The 25,285-nt window shown below is 37.7% G+C and overlaps 1 protein-coding gene across 9 annotated transcripts in view; it reads right to left on the bottom strand.

The window, feature by feature from the left end:
* The window catches only part of CEP128 (centrosomal protein 128), a 369,193-nt gene that overhangs the window by 60,575 nt on the left and 283,333 nt on the right, over positions 1-25,285 (bottom strand). For 6 of the 9 annotated variants that reach the window (XM_029951897.1, XM_029951896.1, XM_029951899.1 and 3 more), the window contains 2 exons: positions 12,883-12,932; positions 270-359 (listed from right to left, as the gene is read on the bottom strand). In XM_029951897.1, coding sequence (XP_029807757.1) covers positions 270-359; positions 12,883-12,932 — 140 coding nt within the window. The remainder of the gene's footprint in view (positions 1-269; positions 360-12,882; positions 12,933-25,285) is intronic. The other 3 variants (XM_029951898.1, XM_029951894.1, XM_029951895.1) reach the window with 1 other exon arrangement.

The raw sequence follows: 25,285 nt of genomic DNA, 5'->3' as shown, positions 1-25,285 counted from the left end.
ATTTCCTGATATACAAGCACAGGTAGGAAGGGAAAGGCCATTAAAGAATTTAAAACTAACCTCAGATTATCTGCACTCTGACCATTAATGGTGCACTAGTCTTAGAATCCAAGAAAACTGAGGAAAACCCCCAACAACATGGTTTCTAGTTATACTTCTGAGATGCATACTCAAGGCTGACTTAGCCTGCATGTCCTAAAATAGAGCAGACGTATTTTGACTATTCAGTTCCAAATATCCTAAATATTCCTACCTATGAAATACTTAACTGCTTTTTCTTCAAACTGAGCTTCATTCTGTTTTTTCACTGCAGTCTGACTAGCATCTTCCCAAGGTGGAATTTTAAACAGTTGCTTTGGCTGTTTGAGAGAGATGTGAGTAAAGAAAAACAAGTTGGAAAGCTCTACTGTCTTAAATCACTCGAAAGCTCTATCAGTAGTTATAGCTATAAAAATAACACTCATATGACTATAATTTTTAATTAATTTTTAATTTCTGCATTTAGAAAATGATATCACACTGTGCTCTTAAAATGTTTCCCCACATAATTCCTTACTCAACTCGCACACACACATTTTAGAGAAATCATGACTTGAAATTTAAAGCAGTTTATTCTTCAGGATTACAGAGCTCAAGTATCCTCAAACTGTTGTGCTTTGGACATCCTTAGAAGTAACTAATCCCAAATTCCAAAGTTTATAATGCAAAGGAGTAAATGGAGTGGGAGTTTGTTGGCAGACACACCTGGGCAGTTTTAGCCAGTAATGAAAGCTACTTTTAACACTTACAACTTACCTGTAGGTGACACAGCACCGATGCAGTGTGATTTTAGGAGTTCAGAAAGGTCTGATCACTCAAAATTATGTTTTCCTTCTATTTGCAAAATTACTAGAACTTCTACCAAGAGAAATTTATTCTTTGCTTCCCCTTACTCTAGTTCATCCTTTATTTTATTATTTTTTTGTGGTAACTTTATGTTTTATTTTTTTTTAGAATATAACACTATTTTTTTTAACATATGCAATTATTTTCCATCATTTACAATACAGTAGTTACAATGAAGTTCATCTTTTAAAAAGCAACAATTTTGTGAGAGGAAACCTTCAAACTAGTTCATGCTAACTCCGACAGGGGTCGGAGAAGTAGGACAGTAGGCCATTCTAACCTGCTGCTAGTTTTTATGGGCTCACGGGCTAAAAATGGCTTTTATGCTTTTATTTGGCCGAAGAAAAATCAAAGTAAGAATAATATTTTATGACATGTGAAAATTACATGGAATTCAAATTTCAGTTTCCCTAAATTATTTTTATTGGAACAAATCCCATTCATTTCTTTACCTATTGTCTATGGTAGCTTTCATTCTATAATGGCAGAGGTGGATCGTTGGGAGGATAGCGTATAGCTTGTAAAACTGAAAATATTTAGAATCGAGCCCTTTACAAACAGTTTGGCAACCCTCCGTTCTAATGTGTCAGTATCCCATAAAAATATGGGATATTAGTTACTGTCTCACAGAAGGAGGTCACTCTATAGCAAAACAACCCCTATAAGCTTCTGGAAGGAGAAGATAAGGTGAAATACACTAACCAGGAACCAGAAAAGACAAATAGGAACCAGAAAAATTTTACCCAACTTTTAAACTTTAAAATAACAGTTAGGGGGGCCTGGGTGACTTCAGCTCAGGTCACGATCTCATGGTTCATAAGTTGGACCCGGCATGAGGCTCTGTATTGACAGCACAGAGTCCACTTCAGATCCTCTGTCTCTCTCTCTCTTTCCTCCTCCACTGCTTAGTTAAAAAACTAAAATAACATTTAAAAGTTGTATATGCATAAATACATATATCAGGATATAAATCATTCCTCAGGCCATGAAAGTTTCTTCTTTTTGTCCTTTGTTACTTTTCTCCACCATTTTTATTCATTCCCTTTGATGTCTTTTTTCTTCCCTCCCTCCCTTCCACTCACTTCTTCATTCAATAATTCATCATTCATTCACATTTATTGAGGCAGATACTTTGTTGGACATTGGGAATGCAGTTATCAACAAGGGAGATAAGGTCTCTCTGCCTTCATTGAGTTTATATTTGAAAGGAGTAGGCTACTAAAGACTGTGACGGAGGGTGAGGGAAGAAATTTACTTTAGACAGGTTTGGTCAGTTCAAGTTCCCACGAAGAGGTGGCATTTGAGCTGGAACTCAAAGGAGGACAATGAGCCATCACTGAAAGAACTAAGGAAGAAGCACTAAAGAGAGGGGAAGCAGCAAATGCAGAGGTCCTGGGCTTCCTTCATTTCAGGACTAACAGGGACACTGGTATGTGCATTGTAGCTATTAAAAAAAAATCCATTTAAATTACCAGTATCATAAAACTCAACACTATTTATCAAAAGCTTACAATGGGCTGAAAATATTTTTCATTTAATACTCCCCCAAACTCTCAATAGGTGAACACTATAATTATCATTCATTTTGAGTCAGAGAAATAGACTCAAAGACATTAAATGTAGTGAATTCCACACTGTGGTTGAGCTTAGGCTGCAATGGAAATGCATGTGACTCAAAGGAGCCTATATTAATTCTCAAAAACAAATTAAAATCCACATTAAGAAATATATATGGATATATTTATATATATTTGTCTATAAAAATAATACCTTCTTATTATTATGAGGGCTATATTCTGTGTTTGGTGGAGGTTAGGTTTTACACTGGAAAACTGTTCTAGAGCCTCTTTCTCAAAATTACACATGCCAGAACAGCATTCCAGAACCTTAATTTTAATAGATGTCAGGTGACAGTGTAACAAAACACATACTATATCACAATAAAATTTAATATGCAAAAACCACCCATTATTTGTACATATTCTTACAGTTATTTACCGTATCCGTAAAAGGGATTGTATTTTTGTCATACGCCTTTTCTTAAGTGAGTTGCAACTGCTTCTATTTCTGGGTCTGACATTAGGCCAGTTGAAGACACACAGCCAGTACTACTGGGGAAATATCAGAAAAAAGGATAAAGAAAAGCAAAGATCTAAACTTAATTAGCTGTGATGCTGTACAGCTAAATGGCACCTCTATTGTGCTGGTCTCCCAATTCTTTTAGGTCTGGGCTGCAGCAGTGAGATTCATTACCGAGCTCAGAAATGGCCTCTGCCCCCTCACCCCTGTTTTACTGGTGACAAATTTATTAGTTCTTTTCTAACAGTGAAATGAGAACTAAGGATTTCAATTACACCCAGAATGTAGTAAAGGCATGGAATCTCTTGTAGGTAATATTTTTCTATTCCATTTTATGAGCAAATATAGAAGTACTGTTAATAGACATTAAATGTTATTTATTAGCATGCTAATAAGCCTTCATACTTTTAAAAGTAAACATTAAACTTCTAACAAATTACATTTAGAAGAGTAAGTGTAATGCTGATACTCTGGAAAAGGAATGCACTTCAGAATCAATTTTTAAAAACCCAAATCATCACTGATTATGATAAAAAAACAAAGATATGAGGAGATGCTTATTACTCATTCTTTCAGCTCATTTTAGTTTTATCACTTTTTGTACAATTTAAAATTTATGCAAACGTTTTCAATGTTGCCTTTAATTTTTGCCAGAATATTTTGAACCTGGTTTAAAACTGAAATTGAAGACGACCAAGGAGGGCTTTAATAACAACTTTCTTTGGTCTGTTTATTTAAAGCATGATGAATAAGCAAAAAGGAAAGGTGTAGAATGGTAAAAGAAAAATGACCCCTCTTCTTCCTAGAAGTGTTTGAGATTACTGGATTGCTCATAATCTTGCACAGGAATTAAAATCTCCCTCACATGCTAAGAGCAACACACACACACACACACACACACACACACACACACGCACACACTGCCCAGCTGCCATGTATATGTAAAGCATAGAGCCTAAGGATTTGTAAATAGTTTTAGAGTTAAATGGAAAAGCAGTAAAGAGCTTCACTAATATTAGTCCCCAGTACTGCCTGATTTATATAATGCATTGTGTACAAGTCATTTACCTTCATATAGTCTTTTAAGAAGCTAATGGGTTAGTTAGTATTTTAATACACTAAATATGTTTCTTAACAAATCGCTCTCCTAGAAGAAAATGACGGAAGAAATCCAAAGAAACAGAGGCCAAGCACCTACACAAACAAACAATCCAGGCGTGGAGATTCTGTCTGTTAGCAAATGTACCTTATAATCTTCTAAGCAAATTCTGTCTGTTAATAATTGAAACATAATATTGGTGAATTTTTGAGATCCCAGTCTGGGGAAATCTTCTCCAGTGTTTCTTTACATTCTGGAGAATCTGTCAGAGATGGGGATGGGAGACAGCCCTACAAATGAGAACTATAGTGTCTTTCAATGATCTTCTAATTAATACTTAAAAACCTCAGAGATTTGATTTTTAATTTTTTTGATGTTTATTCATTTTCTGATAAAGAGTATGAGTGGGGGAGGGGCAGACACAGAATCTGAAGCAGGCTCCAGGCTCTGAGCTGTCAGCACAGAGACAGACATGGGCCTCGAACTCATGAACTGTGAGATCATGAGCTGAAGTTGGATGCTTAACCGACTGAGCCACCCAGGCGCCCCTAGAACCTCAGAGATTTCATAGTCAATGGAAATGGTTTCAACCAGAAATGCATTATTGCTAAGCATTTGTTCCCAAATCTGTTGCACACTACAGACATTCTTTAGAACACTGTTTTCAAAACTGTCATGGTTATCAGGAGGCAGAAGACAAAATTGGAGAATGGGGTGCTATGGCTTGAATGTTTGGGTCCCCCCAAAATTCACAGGTTGAAATCCTAATCCTGAATGTGATATCAGGGGATGGGGCCTTAAATAGGCGACTGGTCGTGAGGGTGGAGCTCTCATGAATGGGAAAGATTCCAGATTATACCGTTTGCTCCTGCTATGACCCAGGAAGTGGGCCAGATACTGAATCTGAATCTGCCAACATAATTAGTGAATGTAGATAGTGAAGCTGCCTAGATCCCAGACTTCCTAGACTCCAGCACTGCGAGAAATAAAGGTTTCTAGTTCAAGCCCCTCCGTCTATGGTAGTTTTGTTACAGCAGCTCCAATGGCAGGCACACTATTATTTTTCCAAAGTGTGAGAGCTATCCAGGGATGTGACTGAAAAGAATAAGTAGATACACACATAAGGGAGACTGGTCCTGAAGTGATTACTTAACCTGCCCCAATGAAACTGTCACAAATTGTAAGGTGACAGTTGACTCCGGAAACATGGCAATAACTCACAGACAAGCTCAACACCGCAAAGCATCGTAACATGCTTAGATGGTTTTCATTTTTCATCAGAAAACATAAGACATTCTCCCATCAGTTGCAATGTCCATGACAAAGGCACTAAGGGATATTTTCTGGAAGTGTTGCTTTCCATGGAGTCTACTGTAAGGGGCTGGTATATGGACAGACATTAAATAACTTCCCCACCCCCTTTGTGGGAACAATTTACAAAATTTTTAACACTCCCATGGTTCCTTTCTGCAATCAAGTTTTTAACAAAACTTTGTCACAGAGTAAAAGTTGGGCACTTGAACTCAAAAATTACACTTTATATTTGCATTTTTAAAATGTTTCCAAAGGGTGACTGTTTTTTAGAGGCTTCTGTAGAACCTTGACTCAAAGGAAGGAGGTCGCTGAATCCTGAGGACTCGTGCTTTGCATCTCTTTGGATAAACAGAACCAGCCATACTTTCATATTTCTTTTATTCTCAAAAGACAATGATCTATAAATCACCTTCCATACTTTCAGACACAGACTACTTCGCTTTCAGGGCATTTTATTTTTCCTGTTTTACTGCTATAGATTCGGAATTAAAATTAAGTTGCGAATTTTAGGTAAAATAGAGTGATAAAATTTAGTGGTCATTAAGATTTCAGGTGGAATCTATTTAACTGAGCTTGCTTCTCTGTTCTCCTGAGACCTCTTGACGTAGTAAATGGAAGTGTGCAAATCTAATTGGCTGGGACCCTGCTTGACCCTGATACGGACTGCTAACACTTCATCTCTGGTGAGGCCTCATACCGAATTTAAGCGTGGCAAGCTTCTTTACCTTGAGAAAACAGATTTTAATGGGCCATTAAATCACCTAGCCCTGAAGGTGGCAAGTGTTGCCCAATCTTCCATTCCCCATAATCACCCACGTTTTGCATGGCTTATGTCATTGGTTACAGCTATTTTTTTTAAATCATATATCACAAAAAGAAATACAGACATACAGTGATTTGCCTATATTCTTGCATCTTGGGAAGAACATGATGTAGGTGTGCATTACATGCTGATTTCTAGAAGTGTGCAAGTGTTAGGGAGAGGCAGGAGACTGCATTTACCTTCTAGTTTAATAAAGACTTAATCATAATTTATCAATTTATTCAAATTGGGACTTCTAAAAATGTACCTTATAATCTTCTAAGCAAATTACAACTTCCAGGGAAATCTAAGAATTGCTTTAACCAATCCTTCAGTTCTTCTGGAGACCCAGTGCTAGAACACAGCATTCTACCTCACCCTTACTTTCCCTTCTCACTCAACTCAAGGACTCTTTGCAGCCCCATCTCTGCATTTCTACCCGTAATCTCTAAAATCCCCAAATCACTATGTGGTTTGAAAGTACAGGCTGTGGGCAGTCTACAGTCAGGAAGAAATGACTGACAGCAAAATCGTAGCAATTATCCAGTTGGTCTGTTACTATCCCAGTTTGTCACATGGTTGTTTACCAGGAGGACTGGCCATCTACGGGTACTACTCAGATGTTAATACATGATCCTGCCAGCCTCCGCCAGGCTGATTTACCTACCCATGTCAGCTTTTTGTCTTTGGTGTTTTTCTTGCCCAGTTTATGTCCAACGATGTATCTGCCAACTCTACACTGGAATTCTTTTTCATATTATAATTCCTCTATATCAATATTTATTAGACTTGTTCCAAAAGAACTAAGAAATTCAAATTCTATTATTTCCTCAAACACCATGCTGTCATAGCCTATACCATAAGTAGCTGAAATGAAGTATGGCTGAGGAAAAAAATTATCTTCTCCTTCCACTAATTTCAAATGCTTTGTCGGAGCACAATCGGGGCAACAAAAACAAAATCAAACACCTGCCCTTCCATTCTCCCCAAATTTCTAAAATATAAATAAAATCTTTTAAATGGCACATTCCAGGCTACTTTTAAAAGCTACCTGGGAGAGAAATTATATATAATTATGGGTCATCTGAAAAACAGCATGTCAGTAATGCGATTTAATATCCTTCAAGGGCATCTGTAGCTTTTGGAATGTCTCGGAAAAAAATGCATATTACTGGAAAAAAAAACCCCACAAACCCAATGCTTTTAATTAAATGAAGGATTTTCTAATGAAAATACTGATACTGAAGAAAGTGTCTAGAAATATTTGTAACAGTTATAGATCCTACAACTAGGAAGTTTCCTTCCTTTTTCCCCTTGAATAATGATTGATATTCATATGTGGCCCATATAATCAAGATCATTATTGCCATGTTGTGACCTTTTTCACTGTTTCATTATATTTAGTAGTAGCTATCTAAAGACACAACACTCTCTTTAGCATAATCTGACCAAAATCTTCATTTAAAATCATGGCTGCCCATGGAGGGAGGGAGGAGGGTCAGAGAGAAGGAGAGGGTGGCTACAGGAAGGCTCAGGGATATTTATTACTTTATTTCATTATACAGCGCCATGGCTGGTGCACAGTAGGTACAAACAATTAGTCCATGTGTGGAATTAATATTTATAGAAGACCTGTAGGCACCAAGGTTTACACATTTCTTATCCCAATTAATCCTCTCTAGGGTCCTTTTAAGTCAGTATTATTACTGTCTCCAATTTATAGACATGGATATTGCCTCACCGTGACCTGAAGATGGCTTAGAAAAAGAGGAAAGTGAGTAGGAAAAATGGTGTTGAAAATCATCTAGTTTTACCTTCTTTGACATAAAAGGAGTTAGCATACGACCCGGGGCATATATATTTTACAGGTACTCTATTTAGTGACTGTCCTAGGTAGCATTTTGAAACGTTTTGTAACTATGCAGGATACTCCTTCAGTGTGATTTGCGCCCTTGGGTCCACAAAGCAAGAAACATGCAAATGAGTCAGGCAAGTTGGTAGTTGACAAAAATGAAAACAGAAAACAATAGCAGCACGTACCATTCATCACCAGTCATCACAAGTAAGGTGGCAGTCACTGAATATTTTTCAACTAAATTGAGGGAAATGGATTACCTTTTGTGTCTACTTAAAACATTTTAGCGGATCTCAGAGCGGGTTAAATAAAGGATTTGCTTGTTTCAATGCACCTCAAAACCATATGCAAATAGGACTCTCCTACTTTACCACACATTTATGTTCAAAGACAATACTTTGTTGTTAAGAGAAGCGAACATGGGGCACCTGCGTGGCTGGTTGGTTAAGCATCCGACTTTGTCTCAGGTCATGATCTCATGGTTCGTGGGTTCGAGCCCCATGTCAGACTCTGTGCTGACAGCTAGCTCAGAGCTTGGAGACTGCTTCAGATTCTGTATCTCCCTCTCTCTCTGACCCTCCCCTGCTCACACTGTCTCTCTCTGTCTCTCAAAAATAAATAAAAAAGCATATAAAAAAAAGAAGCGAACAGTGTAACTGCAAATGAATCTCACAAACACACACACATACACACACACAAAACTAAGCCAGACACTATTAAGCCCCAGTGAAGAATTTTAGTAATTACCAGCTGTATTTTGAAATCACTGTTAAATATGTCTGTCTCCATTGTTTGTGATTCTTCTCAAGACTGAAAACACTCCTCTCTGCTGCCTGCCTCCCTCATCATTTTTTCCTTTTCTTTTCCTACTGTTTCTTACTACTCATGCCAAATTACTCACTTACTGACCTTTTGGTTCAATACTACATTCAAAGAGGGAAGGGGAACAGAGAAGAATAGAGAAAAGGAGGGAGAGTGAAATTGTGTATGTGTGTGTGCATGTGTGAGTGTGTGTGTGTGTGTGTGTCTGTGTATACCCAGGAATGCTAGGACATAGGAGCACCCCCACCAAAATATTTTTTTAAACAGAAAATGAACTCTAGGACAGTGATGGTTATCATTGCTTAATGAGTAGACATTACCGAGACCACAAATAGGTACTAAAATAGAGTCCAGCAAGGTGGTATTCATTTGTTCACTAAGTAACAAACATTCACTGAGTACCTGCTATGGTGAGGCGCTGTGCTAAACAGTAGATATTTGAGAATGGCAAAGAGAGTGGTTTCACAGGTTTGAAAGGAAATTACCACTTATTGTATGGTAAATTTTAATTTTAACATCTAAGCCCCTTATCTAGGTGGATTCAAGGACTTAACAAATATATACCCAGTTTTATTGATTATTTTCCCCTTGAAATATTATTTGTCATGCTTAATGACACTACGCTCTCCTGGGATCATTTTCCGTCTTAGACTGCTTTTCAGGATTTTCATCCTTAGCTTGAAACTTAAGTGTTAGCATTCCCTATGGTTCTGGCCTGAGTTTTCATCTCTTTAATCTACATACTTCCCCTGGGGGGTTCTCACTGCTCCTATGACCTTTTTATTTTTTTAAGTAAGCTCTATACCTCATGTGGGGCTCGAACTCATGACCCTCAGATCAAGAGTTGCATGCTTCACCAACTGAGTGCCCCGCTCCTATGACTTTGAGTATCATCTACATGATATGGAGATCAATCTGATGATAAACTCTGCATGTTCAGTTTTTGCCTTCTGAGCTCTAGACTCAGGGATGAATCCTCCTCTTGACACTGCCACGTGGATGTTTCGAGGCACCCAAACTGGAAATATCAAAAAGTGCACTAATCAACTTCCCCTCCTCTCACTGACTAGCACAACCATCCACAAAGTTGCCCAATCAAGAAACCTCAGAGTCATTCTTAATCTTTTCCTTTTGATTTCTTGACAACCGATCTCAAAGTTCCATGGAATTTTAGATCTTAAAATATATTAGGGAACCATTCACTCCTCTTCATGCTCTGTTACCGCCCAATCCAGGTCACTATCCTCTCCTGTCAAGATTCCTAGAAACACCTGCTCAACCGATCCCCCTGGTTTCAATCTTACCTTGTTCCCAATTATTTTGGACTTTACAACCAGTTAGTTATCTATTAAAAATGCAGATTTGATTATATTATTGGTTTGCTTCAAACTCTTAACTGGTTTCCCATACACCAAAGGTGAAATTCCAACTCCTTTATGCAGTCCTTTAGACCTCTGTTTACCTTATCAACTCCGGTCTTGCCTATTCTCTCTCAATGCTACATTCCATCATACCAAACGTCCTCAATTAATGTTCTTTTACCTCCTTCACACCACCTAAAGCTGTTCTTATCACTCCAAACATACCGGGGCTAACTCCAGGTTATCATTTAAATATTGGCCTCCTTTGGGAAACCTATTTGGTTTGCCAATCACCCTACCCACCTTCAACCCCCTACACTTCCACCCAATCTATCCTGTCTCTACCAAAGACATGTGTTCTTATTATATGTTCCCATGGTGACTCATATATCCCCTCTTATATCATTTTAAAATATTTTATTATAAATCAGTAATTATTATATAACAGATACATTCCCCGGGTAGGAATGTATCCAGTAGAAGCAGCTTGCCTCTGTATCCCTAGCAGTCAGTACCGTGTTACACAGCATTTGTTCAATGAGTATATGAAACGTCTTTTACTTGGAGAAAACTGGAAAGGGTATAGAGATAAACACCCCTCTATCCTTAAGGAGGATAACATTAAATACAGAATGTCTGTTATACATAATTATATGATGATAATGAGTAAATAAAACTGACTCCAATTTGCAAACATGGGGGTTTGTTAACACTGTAAATTGGAATTAAATATTTAGTTCTCCTTTCTAGGATAATCTAATCCACTCTAAATACTTCTGGAAGACAGTTTTATGATTTTATATTATAGATGAGAAAATAGGCACAGCAATGTTGATTGAGTTACTCAAAATTGCCCAGAAGCAGAACCACTATTAAAATTCAAAGCTGTCAATTTCTAATCCTTTGCTATTGGGTTTTTTTTTTGAAACTATTTTGTCTTTGACTCCCCAAAGTTCCGTGAGATTGTAGGACTTCAACCTAAATACTTTAATAGTCTTCTCAAAACTATCACCTGTGAGATTTATATTTGAATACAGAAACTCAGGAATATAGGTCTTTTCGCTGAATTTTCCTCATGTAAAAATGAAAGGTTTCCGGTGATGTCTCTCTGTACTCTTGTACATTCTCAGAGGTGTCAGTTTCTTTGTTCTTAATAGAGTGTTACTACTATCGGGCCCTAATTGCCACTACCAAGTGCCTGCATTGAACTCTCCTGCTGCTGGACATCAGATTGGATACTCTACATCTATACATGTCCATTGTTAGTTGGCTGGTTTATTCTATTGCACTTGCTGGACATTTTAGTAGAAAATGCTGCCCGTTCTTCATAAATATTTGAGCAGTAACTTAGGCTATTAAGTTTAACAGGATTACTGGTTCCAGCATTTGTATTGTGAGAGAAGTAAAGTGAAAAGGGTTTGTGCTGTCATTTCGAAAGGTCATGTATGTACTACATTCTCAATATATAGGTTTCTATGTGCTATTGTGGGCAAACACAATGTTTAACCACAGTGCCTTAAAAAGACTTTATTACCTTCTCAATATGTACATTTAGTATACACAGAAGCTTTGCTTTTCATCGCTCTGATATTAATTTCTCAGAGATAGACAGGGCGAGTATACACTTGAGATTTTTCCTAGCCCCTATCTTGACTACAGCTCAAGATGTTAAAAGAATTTAATCTGTACAGAATTGTGGCCAACACAGTCCACTTGCATTAAGTATACAGAACTATACTTTTCTTTATCATTTTAGATTAATATACCTTTCTTTTAACAAATACTCCGTTAAATAGAAAAATTCCCAATTACAGAACATTTCTCTTGCTCTTTGGGCTTCACTTGACCCATCCTTCATTTGCCAGAAGGAAACATCTTTACCCCTAAGCATTCAAGCCAGCTCATTATATCACTCTTCAGTCCCACCTTACAGCTTCCAGGCCCAAGAAGAACTCTAAATGTCCAAAGTATTTACTGTTTTTAATCCCCAATGTGACATTAAGTGAATTGGTTCTGTCATGTGAGTATAACTGATTATGTTTCCCCCAAAAAAGACAGACTCTTGAGTTATCCACATGCGTTAGCCCAATGTAAAAGGAAGAGAGAACTACTACTGTCAGATGCCAAGTTAACATCAATTGCTCAAACCATGGAACTGCCCATTAAAATTCTGGAGTAATCTTTCAAACAGTTTTCCAGCCCGAGAACTGTGGACAAATCCATAGTGAATTCAGAGGCATACAAGGTAAGTCTTAAGCTCTATGTATGTGTTAATATCCTTGGTTGGTCATTGGTAGATGACATTCATGGAGTCAGAATACTCTAGCCTTTCACTTGAAATGTAGATTCCATGAATTCATCAGCCCTGTTTTGGGGGAAGTGACTTTGCAAAGATGTTGCTTTCATTTCTTATGCTGCAGCTCCTATTAAGCTATATCAAGGAATAAAGGTTCCTTTCAAGAGTAGCACAGGGGCTGAGTTGGCTTCCTGTTTCAGGAGAATATAAATGGTTCTCAAACACTTCTAAAAGGAAGGCTTTAAAATTCGGACATATTTTTCACTCCATTTGGCACACTGGTCTGAATGTGATAACAATAAAGCCTAACAGAGTAAAACAAATGTTCTTATCCCAAGGACACCTGACCTATGGCAGAATTTACTTTACCTGCAGAGATTCCATTTCTTCATCTTTTCGGTGGGTCTCCTCCTGGAGCTCTGCAAGGAAGTAAAATACCCATCAGGATAATGTGAAAATGAACTGCCTCTTACTATCAAACCCAATTCCGTCAAGAGCTTGTATAAACTGTCGCCTGGAAAGAGAATTTGATGTTTAAGTGTGAAAAGGAATGTAAAAGAAATGCCCTCTGATCCCAGCTGATGAGATGGAGCAGAGCTCTGGCTCCCTGAGAAGCCCTGGGAGGTCCTGACTGTGGCGGAGAGAGCCGAGAACAAGACCAAGTAAATTACAAATCCAGAATCATATCAATATTTTAGGAATTTGGCCCAGTGCTTATATAACTCCAAAGTAACCCAAAATTTTCTTTAAAAAAAAACCCACCTTTTTAAATGAAAAATTAGAAACAAACTATTTGCTCTTAAAATAAGCTTCCAAGCCAAGTTCCACCTCCACAGTCAATTTTTATAACCAAATTAAAACATCTTGGAATAATGGGTGTTATTAATGGAAGCAGAACACCACCTTAGCTGTAAAGTCATATTAATTATCATTTCACACTGAGAAGGTGGGAAGCATTGAAGCTACATCTGACCAAGAGCTTGGCATCATCTCAGAGAAATTAGTGGCTGGAAGGAAGGGCAGTCAACTGAAGAGAGCTCTGTCTAAATGCATGTACACAGCCATGGTATCTCAGTGCCCTACATTAATTTTCAAACTTGCTATAAAGGAAAATATATTTGGCAAGCAGAATTTTCTGCCTGCAGCTATACCACCCTGTGCTATGATCTTATTAGATCTCACAAACCTAAAGAGGGCTGGGCTGAGTCAGAAGTTGAATGAAAACAGGCAAGAAACACCTACAGCAGTGCACATTAATATTAGCATTTGCCTTGCTCTGTGATTGATATTGCTCACCAAGAGGCTGTGCTGCATAAAAGGAAACTATAACTTAGAGAAATTCAATATATATCCGAGAAAGGCAAATGCAAATGTTTTTAGCAAGTGCTACACTATGTGCAGCAGGAAGCGATACCATTTTGAGTGGCCAAGTCATACTGGCATAGGTCATAACTGAACAGGCTGAACCTCCAGGAAACCTGGTAGATGATGTAACTGAGGATGAGACTGCATGGCTAATCCAGCTACAGAGGAACTGCAAGCAATCCCCTTAAGATGTAGGGTACTAGGATTCAGGATAACAGGGAATTTTTGCTCTGAATCCCACAGAGGAGTTAATTTTGGCTCCCAAGCCTCCCATAATCAGAGTTATATCAAAAGAGGGAGAGGAGAAAGTCCATGCATTAGGCTGCATTTTTAAAGGGATTTTTGGTAGGCTTATCAGGTTCTTTAACTATACAGAAACCAACTTGGAGTGTGATCGATGGTTCAAGTGCCTTTGAAAATTCCTCATCCTGAATTCTTACTCATTCACATGTGACACTGCAGCCACTACCATCAAGAGATCATATGCATCTACTGTCTACATCTCACATCTGGGCTGGCCTCCTGACTTGATTTGCTAAGAGAATAAAGCAGAAGTAACTCTGTGCCAATCTGTACTGGCAAGAGGCCTTGCAGATTTTCATTTTTCTACTTGGAACTCGGTCACCACTATATGAACAAGCCCAGGACAACCTGCTAGATGACAAGAGCCCAGGACTCTTCCCACCTAAGATGCCCTGCAGGTTGCCTTAACTGGCAGCTAGCAAATGCCCACAAGCATAGCTGTTGATCTGGGCTGAAGATGACCCCAGAGGACTCAGAAGGGGAGCCCAGTTGAGAACAGACAAACTGCCCAGCTGAGTCCAGGGCCAAGTCCATCTCACGAAATCCTGACCCAAAGAAATGGAATTGGGGGATGGCTTGGTACCCAGCACTTGCTAACTTATAGCAACACGTGAACAACTGTATAGGAAGCTTTCTGAATTTATTAGAAGGATAGAAGAGTAATTAATAGATACATGGAGAGAAAAAGATCTACACTCTGCAGAGAATAACAACTGGCCTGGGAGGTAAGGGACGTAAGTAGCATGAGCCAATGGACATTTTATCCTGGGTGTCTCTAATCTTTGTGTCATTCTACTCCAAATTCCATAAAGAGAAGAGCTAATGAGCCTAGCTCAGATCTCCTGACTACTGCCTGGCTAGGGGAAAGGATGGAGCACCTTCACTGATAATCCCAGAAGGATTGGATGAGGAACAGAAAGGATAGTTTCTAAATGCAAGATTAGAAGGTTCTCTAAGCTAGGCCCCTGGTAGTAGTGAATTACATTGTTGAACGAGACACCACAGGACCTGGAGTGATGGAACAGTAGCGTTCATCAACCAATCAAAGAAACTGATCTCATCCCCCCAGAATCAACTTGGTATAGCAAACACCAAACAAACACCTTAGCTAAAGCTTCCTGGATAATTAATGGGTATTGGATCCTCTATACAGTCAAGCTCAACTCACAGATTTGATAAAACTATAAATGTAAAGAAGTTCCATCACCCTCAGAGGTTCATAGTATGATTGCAATTTAAAAATTATGTTCTCTATTTTCTCCAAACACATAGAGGTCAAGCTGCTTTTCCAACAAAGCTAATACTAACTGCAATGATTGGTTTTGGACAATTGAACAAAAACAACTACAAGAGTATTACAATTGGCATTTAATATATAGAACTCCTGGGGCGCCTGGGTAGCTCAGTTGGTTAAGCACCCGACTTCAGCTCAGGTTGTGATCTCACAGTTCATGAGTTTGAGCCCACAGCAGGTTTCTCTGCTGCCCCCCCCACTCTCTTCCTGCCTCCACCGCTGGTTTGTTCTCTCTCTCTCTAAACAAACAAATAAACTTAAAAAAAAATAAAATAAAATATAGAACTCCTGAGGGTGCCTGCATGGCTCCAGTGGTTAAGTGTCTGGGTTTGGTCCAGGTCATGATCTCATGGTTTGTGAGTTCAAGTCCTGAATTGGGCTCTGTTCTGATGGTGTGGAGTCTCACTGGGATTCTCTCTCTCTCTCCCTCCCTTTCTCTCTGCTCCTCCCCCAATCGCACTTTCTCTCCCTCAAAATAAATATACTTTAAAAAGAATTTTAAAAATAAAAATAAAATATAGAACTCCTGGGCTTTTGAGAGTGATGGTGGAGTAGGAGAACCCTAAGCTCACCTCGTCCTATGGAAACAACTAGATAATACCCACATCAGTATAAATAATCCAAAAAATGATTCAAAGACTGGCAGAACAGATGCTTCACAGCTAAATGTAGAGGAGAGGCCACATGGAAGAGGGTAGGAAGGGAGGAGATATGATTGAGCTAAACAAATCCTCAGACTGTCCTCAGAAGGCAGGGACACCGTGGGCACAAAGAGGGGAAAGAAACAGACCCTCAGACCAGGCCACCTAACTCGCTCACAGCATGCCCTGTCACAGCGCCCTCTTGTATATATGCCCCCTCCACCTGGGACTCAACAACAAAGGGACCAAACCCTGCCTATGACAGGCAAAAATGAATAGCGTCTCCCTCCTTCTGAAGCCACAAGTTTATATTAGCCTGATGCTTCCAAGGCTGTACTTTGTACTATGCTAAAGGAACCTGTGAGACAGCAAAGCCGGTAAAGAAGAAAGCAGGGCCAAGAGACAGTGGTGGCTGAGGACCAGATCCACCCTTGCCGGAAGCCCACAAAACTCCCGGATTTCTGGCTCTCCCTCTCTCCCTCCCTCCACTCTGTTTCCCTCCTCCTTCCTTTCTTCTTTCCTTCCTTCTGTCCTTTCTTCCATTTTTCTCTTCCCTTCCTTCCTTCCTTTCCTTTATCTTGCTTATACTTAAATTAGGATTAGTTGGATTGCTGTCGGTTTTAAAAGTCTCTAGTTGTACGGCTGTATTGAACTTTCTTCTCTTTATTCAGAAACTTGGAGAACCCAGAGTTGGCAAGAATGTCCTATTTTACAGTGAAGCATTTCATTCTACCATAAATTCAGACATTAGGCTCAGAGAAGGCAAATGATCTGTCGGAGATTACCTAGTTAGTGATAAAGCCACAGCTGGCACTTGGCCCTCTAATCTTCTTGCTGTATGTCATATCGTGCTCTCGTCTGTACCACTCAGTGCTTAACTGTACCTTTCTTTACACTGCTATTTAAAAAATTACACATATTCATAGTCCTCTCATTTCCCTTAGGACTTCCTGATGTCAACAATCAGGGTTCCGATCACTTCATGTCCATATCTTCCCTAACTGCTGCCTCTCTATGGTTGCTGCTTCACCTGGACCCCTCAAATTGTCTTCTCCACCAACATCACTGCTCTGGGCAATTGCTCGCTTGTTAGTTCCTCTGTTCAAGTACATGCACTTGGGATGATGAAAAGGGTTATTAACGTGTGCGGATAAAACATGGCCACTGGACACTGTTGAGAAGTAACTACTCTGCAGCAACCATAAGTTGAGACAATATAGGCAAGACCTCTGGACAGCTGATGTGACATAATGCTGTCACAACAAAGTGTGGTGACTGCACCTCATTAGAATGAGCAATCTTGTTGTTTGGTCTGATGAGCTTTAGAATGAAATCAGCATGGAAAAGGTTGAAGGGCCGCTCTGCTCCCTTGCTCACCAGTGGTATGTTCATGTTTTGCTTTATTATTCTCTGGTCTCCCGTTCAATACAAACAGCAATTCAACTGCAATGCAAATTGCTGTGGCTAAATGTGCTTCCGTCAACATTAGTTAATGAAAGATTTTTTTTTTTTTTTTTTTGGTGAAAAGGGCAGCAGTCCTGTGTGTTTTCCTTGGACTGGCTCCAACTCTTTAAATGAGCTGATATTAACTCATTATGACATGGGCATTGGTGGGGGCCGGGAAGGGAATCCTATTGAAAAAGCAGGCCATCAGTGGATGAGAACTGGAGAATCTGGTTGTGTTGTGTTGTTTTGTTCCACTTTGCATTTCTCTGGCACATTCAGGGTAATATATCATGACCATGTTTTTGGCTAAGACAGTCTTGTACTACTTCCTTCACAGTTTTTGCAACTAGTGGTCTGGCTGTGTATGGAGGTTTGACACTTTTTTATATTGATTCTGGTTCCTGGTAGCCAACGGTGTGGATAGGTTGTTTGCTTGTTTATTTGCTTTTAAAAGGAGAACCATGTCCAGCTGTACATGAGCAACACATCTATCTAGCAACTTGACCCTTTACAGAAAGGTTGGAGATCAAGTTTAGAAAGGAGTAGATATTCTTCTTAGCCTTTAGTATAAAATATCTTGTCCATATTATAATCCCACTCAGCTAGTAGTGGAGAAAAAGCTGTGGAAACAAGGGCTTTGGACACAGCAACATTCATAACAGCAGCAATGGACAGAGTAGCACTGGCAGCTGAATATGGCAAATTAATAATAGGAGAGAAAAGCATTTAGCTTCTGGCTTCTGTATCTCACTTAGTAATCAATGCTCTTGTTCAGTATTACTCTGTGTCCTGACATTTGCCTAAAACAATAGATAATGTAAATTCTCAAAAGAATGTAAGCTTTTTAAAAAGTAAATCCATGTCATTCATCTTTGTGGGTGGCAGTTGTGGTAGAATAAAATTAATCAAATAAAAGAGCACACTACAGCCCTTCAGAGGCCGTAAATGATGGATCCAGCCTCCTCCCAAAGTCGTATACTGAATCCTCTAGAGACCTGCAACGTGCTCAAGCCAAGGCCAAATTTCTTTTTCTTCTTTGGCTCCCCAGTCATGAGAATCATTAATACTTTAGGGACAGAAAGGACCATTGAAATAACCTACTCCCAGGGTTTTCATCCTTTTTTAAAAACAAATAGAGAGGCACCTGGGTGGCTCAGTTGGTTAAGCACCTGACTTCAGCTCAGGTGATAAACTCACAGTTTGAGGGTTTGAGCCCCATGGTGGGCTCTGTGCTGACAGCTCAGAGCCTGGAGCCTCCTTTGGATTCTGTGTCTCCCACTCTCTCTGCCCCTGCCCCATTCATGCTCTGTCATTCTCTTTCAAAAATAAAGAAACACTAAAAAAAAAAAAAAAAACCCAGAAAGTTTAAAAAAATTTAAGAAAATAAAACAAGTAGAATTTTGGCTTATGGATGAAATCATATACACTTTCAAGTATATATTATAAATAAAGACAGTAATTTTAAACACTGAAAGGAAGCTTCTTAGGTGAAAGCAGAAGAGGGACCTAGGGGCCAGCCTTTTGGGACTTAATTTCTGTCTTGGGATCAACCCTTGTGGTGCCACGGTGGAGCTATAAAGCTCCAAATTATTCTGATTGAAAACCATTGATCTAATCCAACCTCCTCGCACTTTATAGATGAGGACTGAGTTCCCGAAGAGCAGAAGTCTCGGTCAATGCCACACAGCTAGTGAACAGAAATGGATGAACCTGAGCCCAGAGTTTCTAAATTGAACCAGGGTCCAATACTTTTTCCTGCACAGAAGTGGCTGTCCTCCTTTGCCTTTCAAGATGTACTGAAATGACATACTACTCCAAACTCTCATAAATGCCGATATATTTTCCAATGCTCTCCCAAACTTAAAGAAAACTTTGCTAAACCAAACTGTATAACAACAATTTGTGAGAAACCTATAGTTAATAGCTGTCCAAAATGAAATTCCTCAACCCTGGGAGATGACATCACAAGATGTGGCTTTGATAGAAAGCAAACACTTAAAATATTTGAGAAGTGAGTTGTTTTTGGCAAGGTGTCCTCAACACACAACATAGAGAATATCTCACAAAATAAAACAACAACAAAAAATCTGTTTAAATGAATGGCTGACAGCTGAATAGTTCCACCACTTAATAATATTTTATCAGCAAATGTTTTTCTATTCCATCACACTAACATAGGTAAATAGGATAAATGAATAATAATATATCTCTATATTAACCAAAATATCTCAATAATAATCAAATATGTTGTTTTTAAATTAATATATGTAAAGCACTTATAATAGTGTCTGGTACATAGTAAGAATTATATGTTAGCTGTTACTATTTTTAAAATTACCCTTCAGTATGCCTGCTAAAATCAGGAAAATTTGTGAAAATATAATCAAATACATTTTAAAACAAAGAATAATAATTTTAAAAAGCCCTCAAGTGTAGTGCTTTTAGACTCAATCTATGATTGGTAGCTACATTATTGAGAACTCGGTCATATCTACTGCCACCCACTGGTACATAACTGGATACACTACAATGAGTTAAGAGTTTTCTCATCAGGACTGACCACAGAAAACACACAGATTAAAATGAAGAACAACATTCAAAAAGTATGGCTAGCCTCTGTGGTTTGTCTCAGACGCTGAAACAACATACTGGTCTACAGATGGAGCCCAAATAGTCCAATAAATGAAAGGTTTATAATCCACTGTCTGTCCTGGGTATGTGGTAAAACATCCAAATACAGGTACTCATGTTTTATTTGATGTCAATTCATTTCTGGTGAAATTTTCCATCGTGACAACTTTAGAGATTTAAAACCTCCTCTCCACAAAACTGCTCCCCTACAGGAAACAACACAACACTCTACCCCATTCCATCTCGTTCTTGGCTCTGGCTTGGAGAAGCACCATGATATAGGAAAAAAAAAAATCCTGACTCAGCCAACTAATAAGATTTTTATCATTTTTATAAGCAATATAAGCAGAGAAAGTAACAACATATACATTAATCACTAAGTCGCTGTTCTAAATTGTTTTGAGGGCTGTCTTGGTCAATGGAATTATAGGTAACAATAAACAAGATGAGCAAGAGAAGTTTATAACCTACTGTAAATGCCACTTCAAGAATAAGTTTCCTATGCTCAAATCTAGGCATAAAATCATACTTCTTTTTACATGCACTATCTCTAGAAGTGTGTTCACCTAATAGAAAGTTTGGTTTTTATTTAAATTGCTTAGGCTGGAAGGCAGTTTATTCTAGGCCCTCTTCTGATTCTAGGCTTATAAGGTACAAGTGAGTATGTATTTTTGGGCCCATAGAAATCCTGGGTATTTGACTTGTTCCTCAACAATCTATTTATGGAAGCTACAAAAGTTTGTGCTGGTTTCTTGATGCACCTACTACTGAACCACTAAGCCACATTCAGATTCCCAGGCATTTCAGAGTACTGGGTCTACCCTACATCTATTCTAAATACATCACAGACAAAGAAATGAAAACCAAATATGGAAAACAAATCTGTTTTTTTTTTTTTGAAGAACAAATCTTGAAAGCAGTGAGAGAGAAATAATACTTAAGTTATAGGGGGAAAACAGTTAGAATGCTAGTGAAATAAAATAATCTGTTGTCAGCAGACCAACACTAAAACAATTAACTGTGGAATGTTCTCTAAAAAAGAGAAGAAATTATTGAAAAAAAAGAATCTTAGAAGCTCAGGAAGAAAGAAAGAGTACAGTAATATAAAATATGGATAAATCCAATAGATTTTCCACTCCTATTGAGTTTTAAAATTATTTTGGCACCTAGGTGACTCAATAGGTTGAGTGTCCAACTCTTGATTTCAGCTCAGGTCATGATCTCACAGTTCACAGGTCTGAGCCTGGTGTTGGGCTCTGTGCTGACAGTGTGGAAACTGCTTGAGATTTCTTTCTCTCCCTCTCTCTGCCCTTCCCCTGTTCATTCTCTCTCTCTCTCAAAAAGTAAATAAAAATAAATAAATAAATAAAATTATGCTTACTTTTAAGACAAAAAAGTTGAACACTATCTGACGGTTCTAAATGCATATAGAGAAAATATTTATAGTATATACATACATATATGTATATATGTATTTAAATTTTTTTTTAAGTAGGCTCCACATCCAACATGGGGCTTGAGCTCACAGCTCTGAGATTGAGAGTCACATGCTGTATGAACTGGGCCAGACAGGACAAAAGAACATGAAGAAAGAAATTTTCTACACTTTAAACTGGTAACATATAATACTTGTAGACTGTGATAACTGTGAATACATAAAGCAATGCTTAAAGCAACCACCAAAAAAGTTACACAAAGAGATGCACTCAAAAACACAATTGATAAAATGGAATTTTAAAAAATGCTCAAAAAAAAAACCCATTGTAAAGGTGGATTTGAGTAAAAGGAGAGAAATAAAAAACACAAAAAACAAACAAAAATGACACACATAAGTCCTAACATATCAATAATTATATTATATGAAAATAGTCTAAATATACCAATCTGAAAATAGAAATTGCCAGACTGGATTAATGACCTCTCTGCCATTAATCCATGACATGATCAGGGTGCCTGAGTGTTCAGTCAGATAAGTGTCAGACTCTTGATTTCCGCTCAGGTCATGATCTCATGGAGTCCCATGTCAGCAAGGAGCCTGTTTGGGATACTCTCTCTTCCTCTCTACCCTTCCCCCTCTCACTGCTCTCTCTCTCTCAAAAGAAATAAACTAAAATTAGAAAAAAGAGTCTCTCTCTCTCTCTCTCTCTCTCTCTCTCTCTCTTTAAAAAAAATATCTGTGGCTAGATACTATCTATGAGAAACTACTTTATTTCTTATTTTTTTATAATTTTTTAGAAATGTTTATTTATTTTTGAGAGATAGAGAAAGAGAGGAAAAAAGGGAGAGAGAGAGAGAGAAAGAGCGCGCAAGAGCGGGGCAGAGAGAGAAGGAGACACAGAATCCTTAGCAGGCTCCAGGCTCTGAGATATCAGCACAGAGCCCAACACAGGGCTTGAACCCATGAACTTTGAGATCATCACCTGAGCTGAAGTCAGACACTTAAGTGAGTGAGCCACACAGTCACTCCAAAACAACGCACTTGAAATATACAGATTCAGCAGGGTGAAAGTAAAAAATGAAAAAGGATACACTATGCAAACATTAATGAAAACCATGAATGACAGATCAATACGAGACAAAGTAGATTTCAGAGCAAAGAAAATTAACAGAACAAGCAGAGGGCTTTATATACAATGATAACGAGAGCTAATCTACCAAGAAGACAGCAATCCTACATACATGCATATATATACTAAACAACAAATCTGCAAAACAAAATGTGAAGAAAAAACTTATTTAACTGAAAGAAAAAAAATAGAAAAACTAAAGATTGGTGTTGGAGAAGTCAACATCCCTCTCTCAACAACTCATTCTACAATAAATAGAAAATCATCAGAATATATATATAGAAGCACATATCAAAGATTTATTTAAGCATAAAAATCAGGAAAATCTCTAAACATTTGGAAACTAAATAATACTAAATAATCTATGGGTCAAAGAGAATAATGTCTCAAGGTAGATTTAGAAAAATACCATAAACTGAATTAAACAATTATAGGACACAGCTAATCAACGCTGAGAGGACAATCTATAGCACTAAATGCATGCAGTAGAAAAGAGAAAAGGTCTTGTCTTAAATGAATATTCTATACCTCAAGAACCTAAAAAAAAAAAAACAAAAACAAAATAAATCCTAAGCAGCAGAAGGAAGGAAATAACAAATAACAGAAATCAATGAAATTTAGAACAGTAAACCAATTTTAAAAAATGAAACGGAGAGCTGGTTCCTTACCTAGTTCAAGAAAATTGACAAACCTTTAGCAAGACTGACCCACAGAGATAGAAAAGAGGGGTGGAGGGAAATTATCAATATTAGGAATGAAAGAGGATATTACTACAAATACGGTAGCTGTTAAAAGGATATTAAGCGAAGACCACGAGCAACTCTTCAGATATAAATCTGAGAACACGGATGAGGTGAATCACTTCTTTAAAAAGTACAAAGTGTTATAAGTCACCTAATATAAAATACATAATTTGAATAGCCTGTTAGTATTAAGGAAATGGGATTTGTAATTGTAAAACTCCCATAAGAATTCCCTGCGAATTCTACCAAATGTTTAAAAATGAATTGGCATCAATTTTACAATCTCTTCCAGAAAAGAGAAAAAAGGGAATACTTACCAATTCATTTTATCACACCAGTATTAACATACTACCAAAAATATAGTTTAAAAAAAAGTAAAGAAAAAAATTGCAACTCCCTCCTAAATACAGATGCAGAAATCCATACCAAATTTTTAGCAAATAGCATTTAACAACATATAAAAAGAATTCTATATCCTGATTAAGTTGGGTTTATTCTAAGGATGCAAGATTGACTCAATATTCAAAAATCAATCACTATAATTCATCATCTTAACAGAAGAAAATCACATGAGTAAATCAATTGATACATGAAAAACTGCTTCAAAAAATTCATAATATTCATACTTAAAAAAATAAATTCAGAAAAGAAAATACAAGGGAATTTCTTCAACCTGATAAAGAGCACCGACCAAAAAATCTTACAACTAACATTATACTTAATGATGAAAAGGAAATGTTTTCCCCTTAAAGTCAGAAATAAGGCAAGAATGCTCTTTCCCACAATTCTTAGTCATTATGGTTTTGGAAGATCTAGCCAATGCAAAACAACAAGGAAATAAAATGTATACAAATCAGAAATAATGAAATAAAAGTGCCTCTATTTGCAGATGACATGATAGTCTTCATAGAAAATCTAAAAGAATTTACCAAAAAAACCCCACCCAAAACAAAGACTCATAACAAAAACCAGTTCTTGAAATCAATAAGGCAGTTCAGTGTGGTCACAGGATACAAGATAAACAAATAAAAAGTGATTATATCTCAACATACTAGAATGAATATGTGAAGACCAAAATGAAAAATTATAGTACCAGTTGAAAAGATCCCTTTTCCCTAACAAAACACTTAAGCATAAATTTAACAATACATGTAAAGGACTTGCAGCGTGTTGAAAGACACAAAACAACGGTAAGACATCTGTGTTCCTGGACTGGAAGACTCACAGCATAAAATTATCAATTCTCCCTGAATTGATATAAAATTCAATATAATTTCTATAAAAATTTCAGCAATATTTTTTGCAGCTAAAGACAATTATTCTAAAATCTGTATGGAAAGAAAATGAAGCTAGAGTAGCTAAAACAGTTTTTAAAAACAAAAGTAAACTGGAAGAAATCAGTCTATTCAATTTCTAGGTTTATTACACAGCTACAGGAATCAAGACTGTGTAGTCGTTGTGGAGGTATATATACATAGATTAATGAGACAAAGAACACAATTACAGAAATGGAGAACAGATTAGTGGTTGCCAGGAGTTAAGGATGGAGTGAGGGTAGAAGGGAAGTGGGTGTGGCTATAAATGCAACTTGAAGGACCTTTGTATCCATGGAAATGTTCTGAATCTTGACTGTTCAATGTCAACATGCTGGTTGTGCTATCATACAATAGTTTTGCAAGATATTTCTATTGGGGGAGTATGGGTAAGGGGATCTTTACATATTAAGGGATCTCTCAATAGTTTCACAACTTCATGTGAATAGAAAATTATCCTCCTAATACA

The sequence above is a fragment of the Suricata suricatta genome, chromosome 9, assembly GCF_006229205.1.
Source record: "Suricata suricatta isolate VVHF042 chromosome 9, meerkat_22Aug2017_6uvM2_HiC, whole genome shotgun sequence".
In the NCBI taxonomy this organism is placed as follows: Eukaryota; Metazoa; Chordata; class Mammalia; order Carnivora; family Herpestidae; genus Suricata; species Suricata suricatta.
This window is presented reverse-complemented; position numbering and strand designations above follow the sequence as displayed.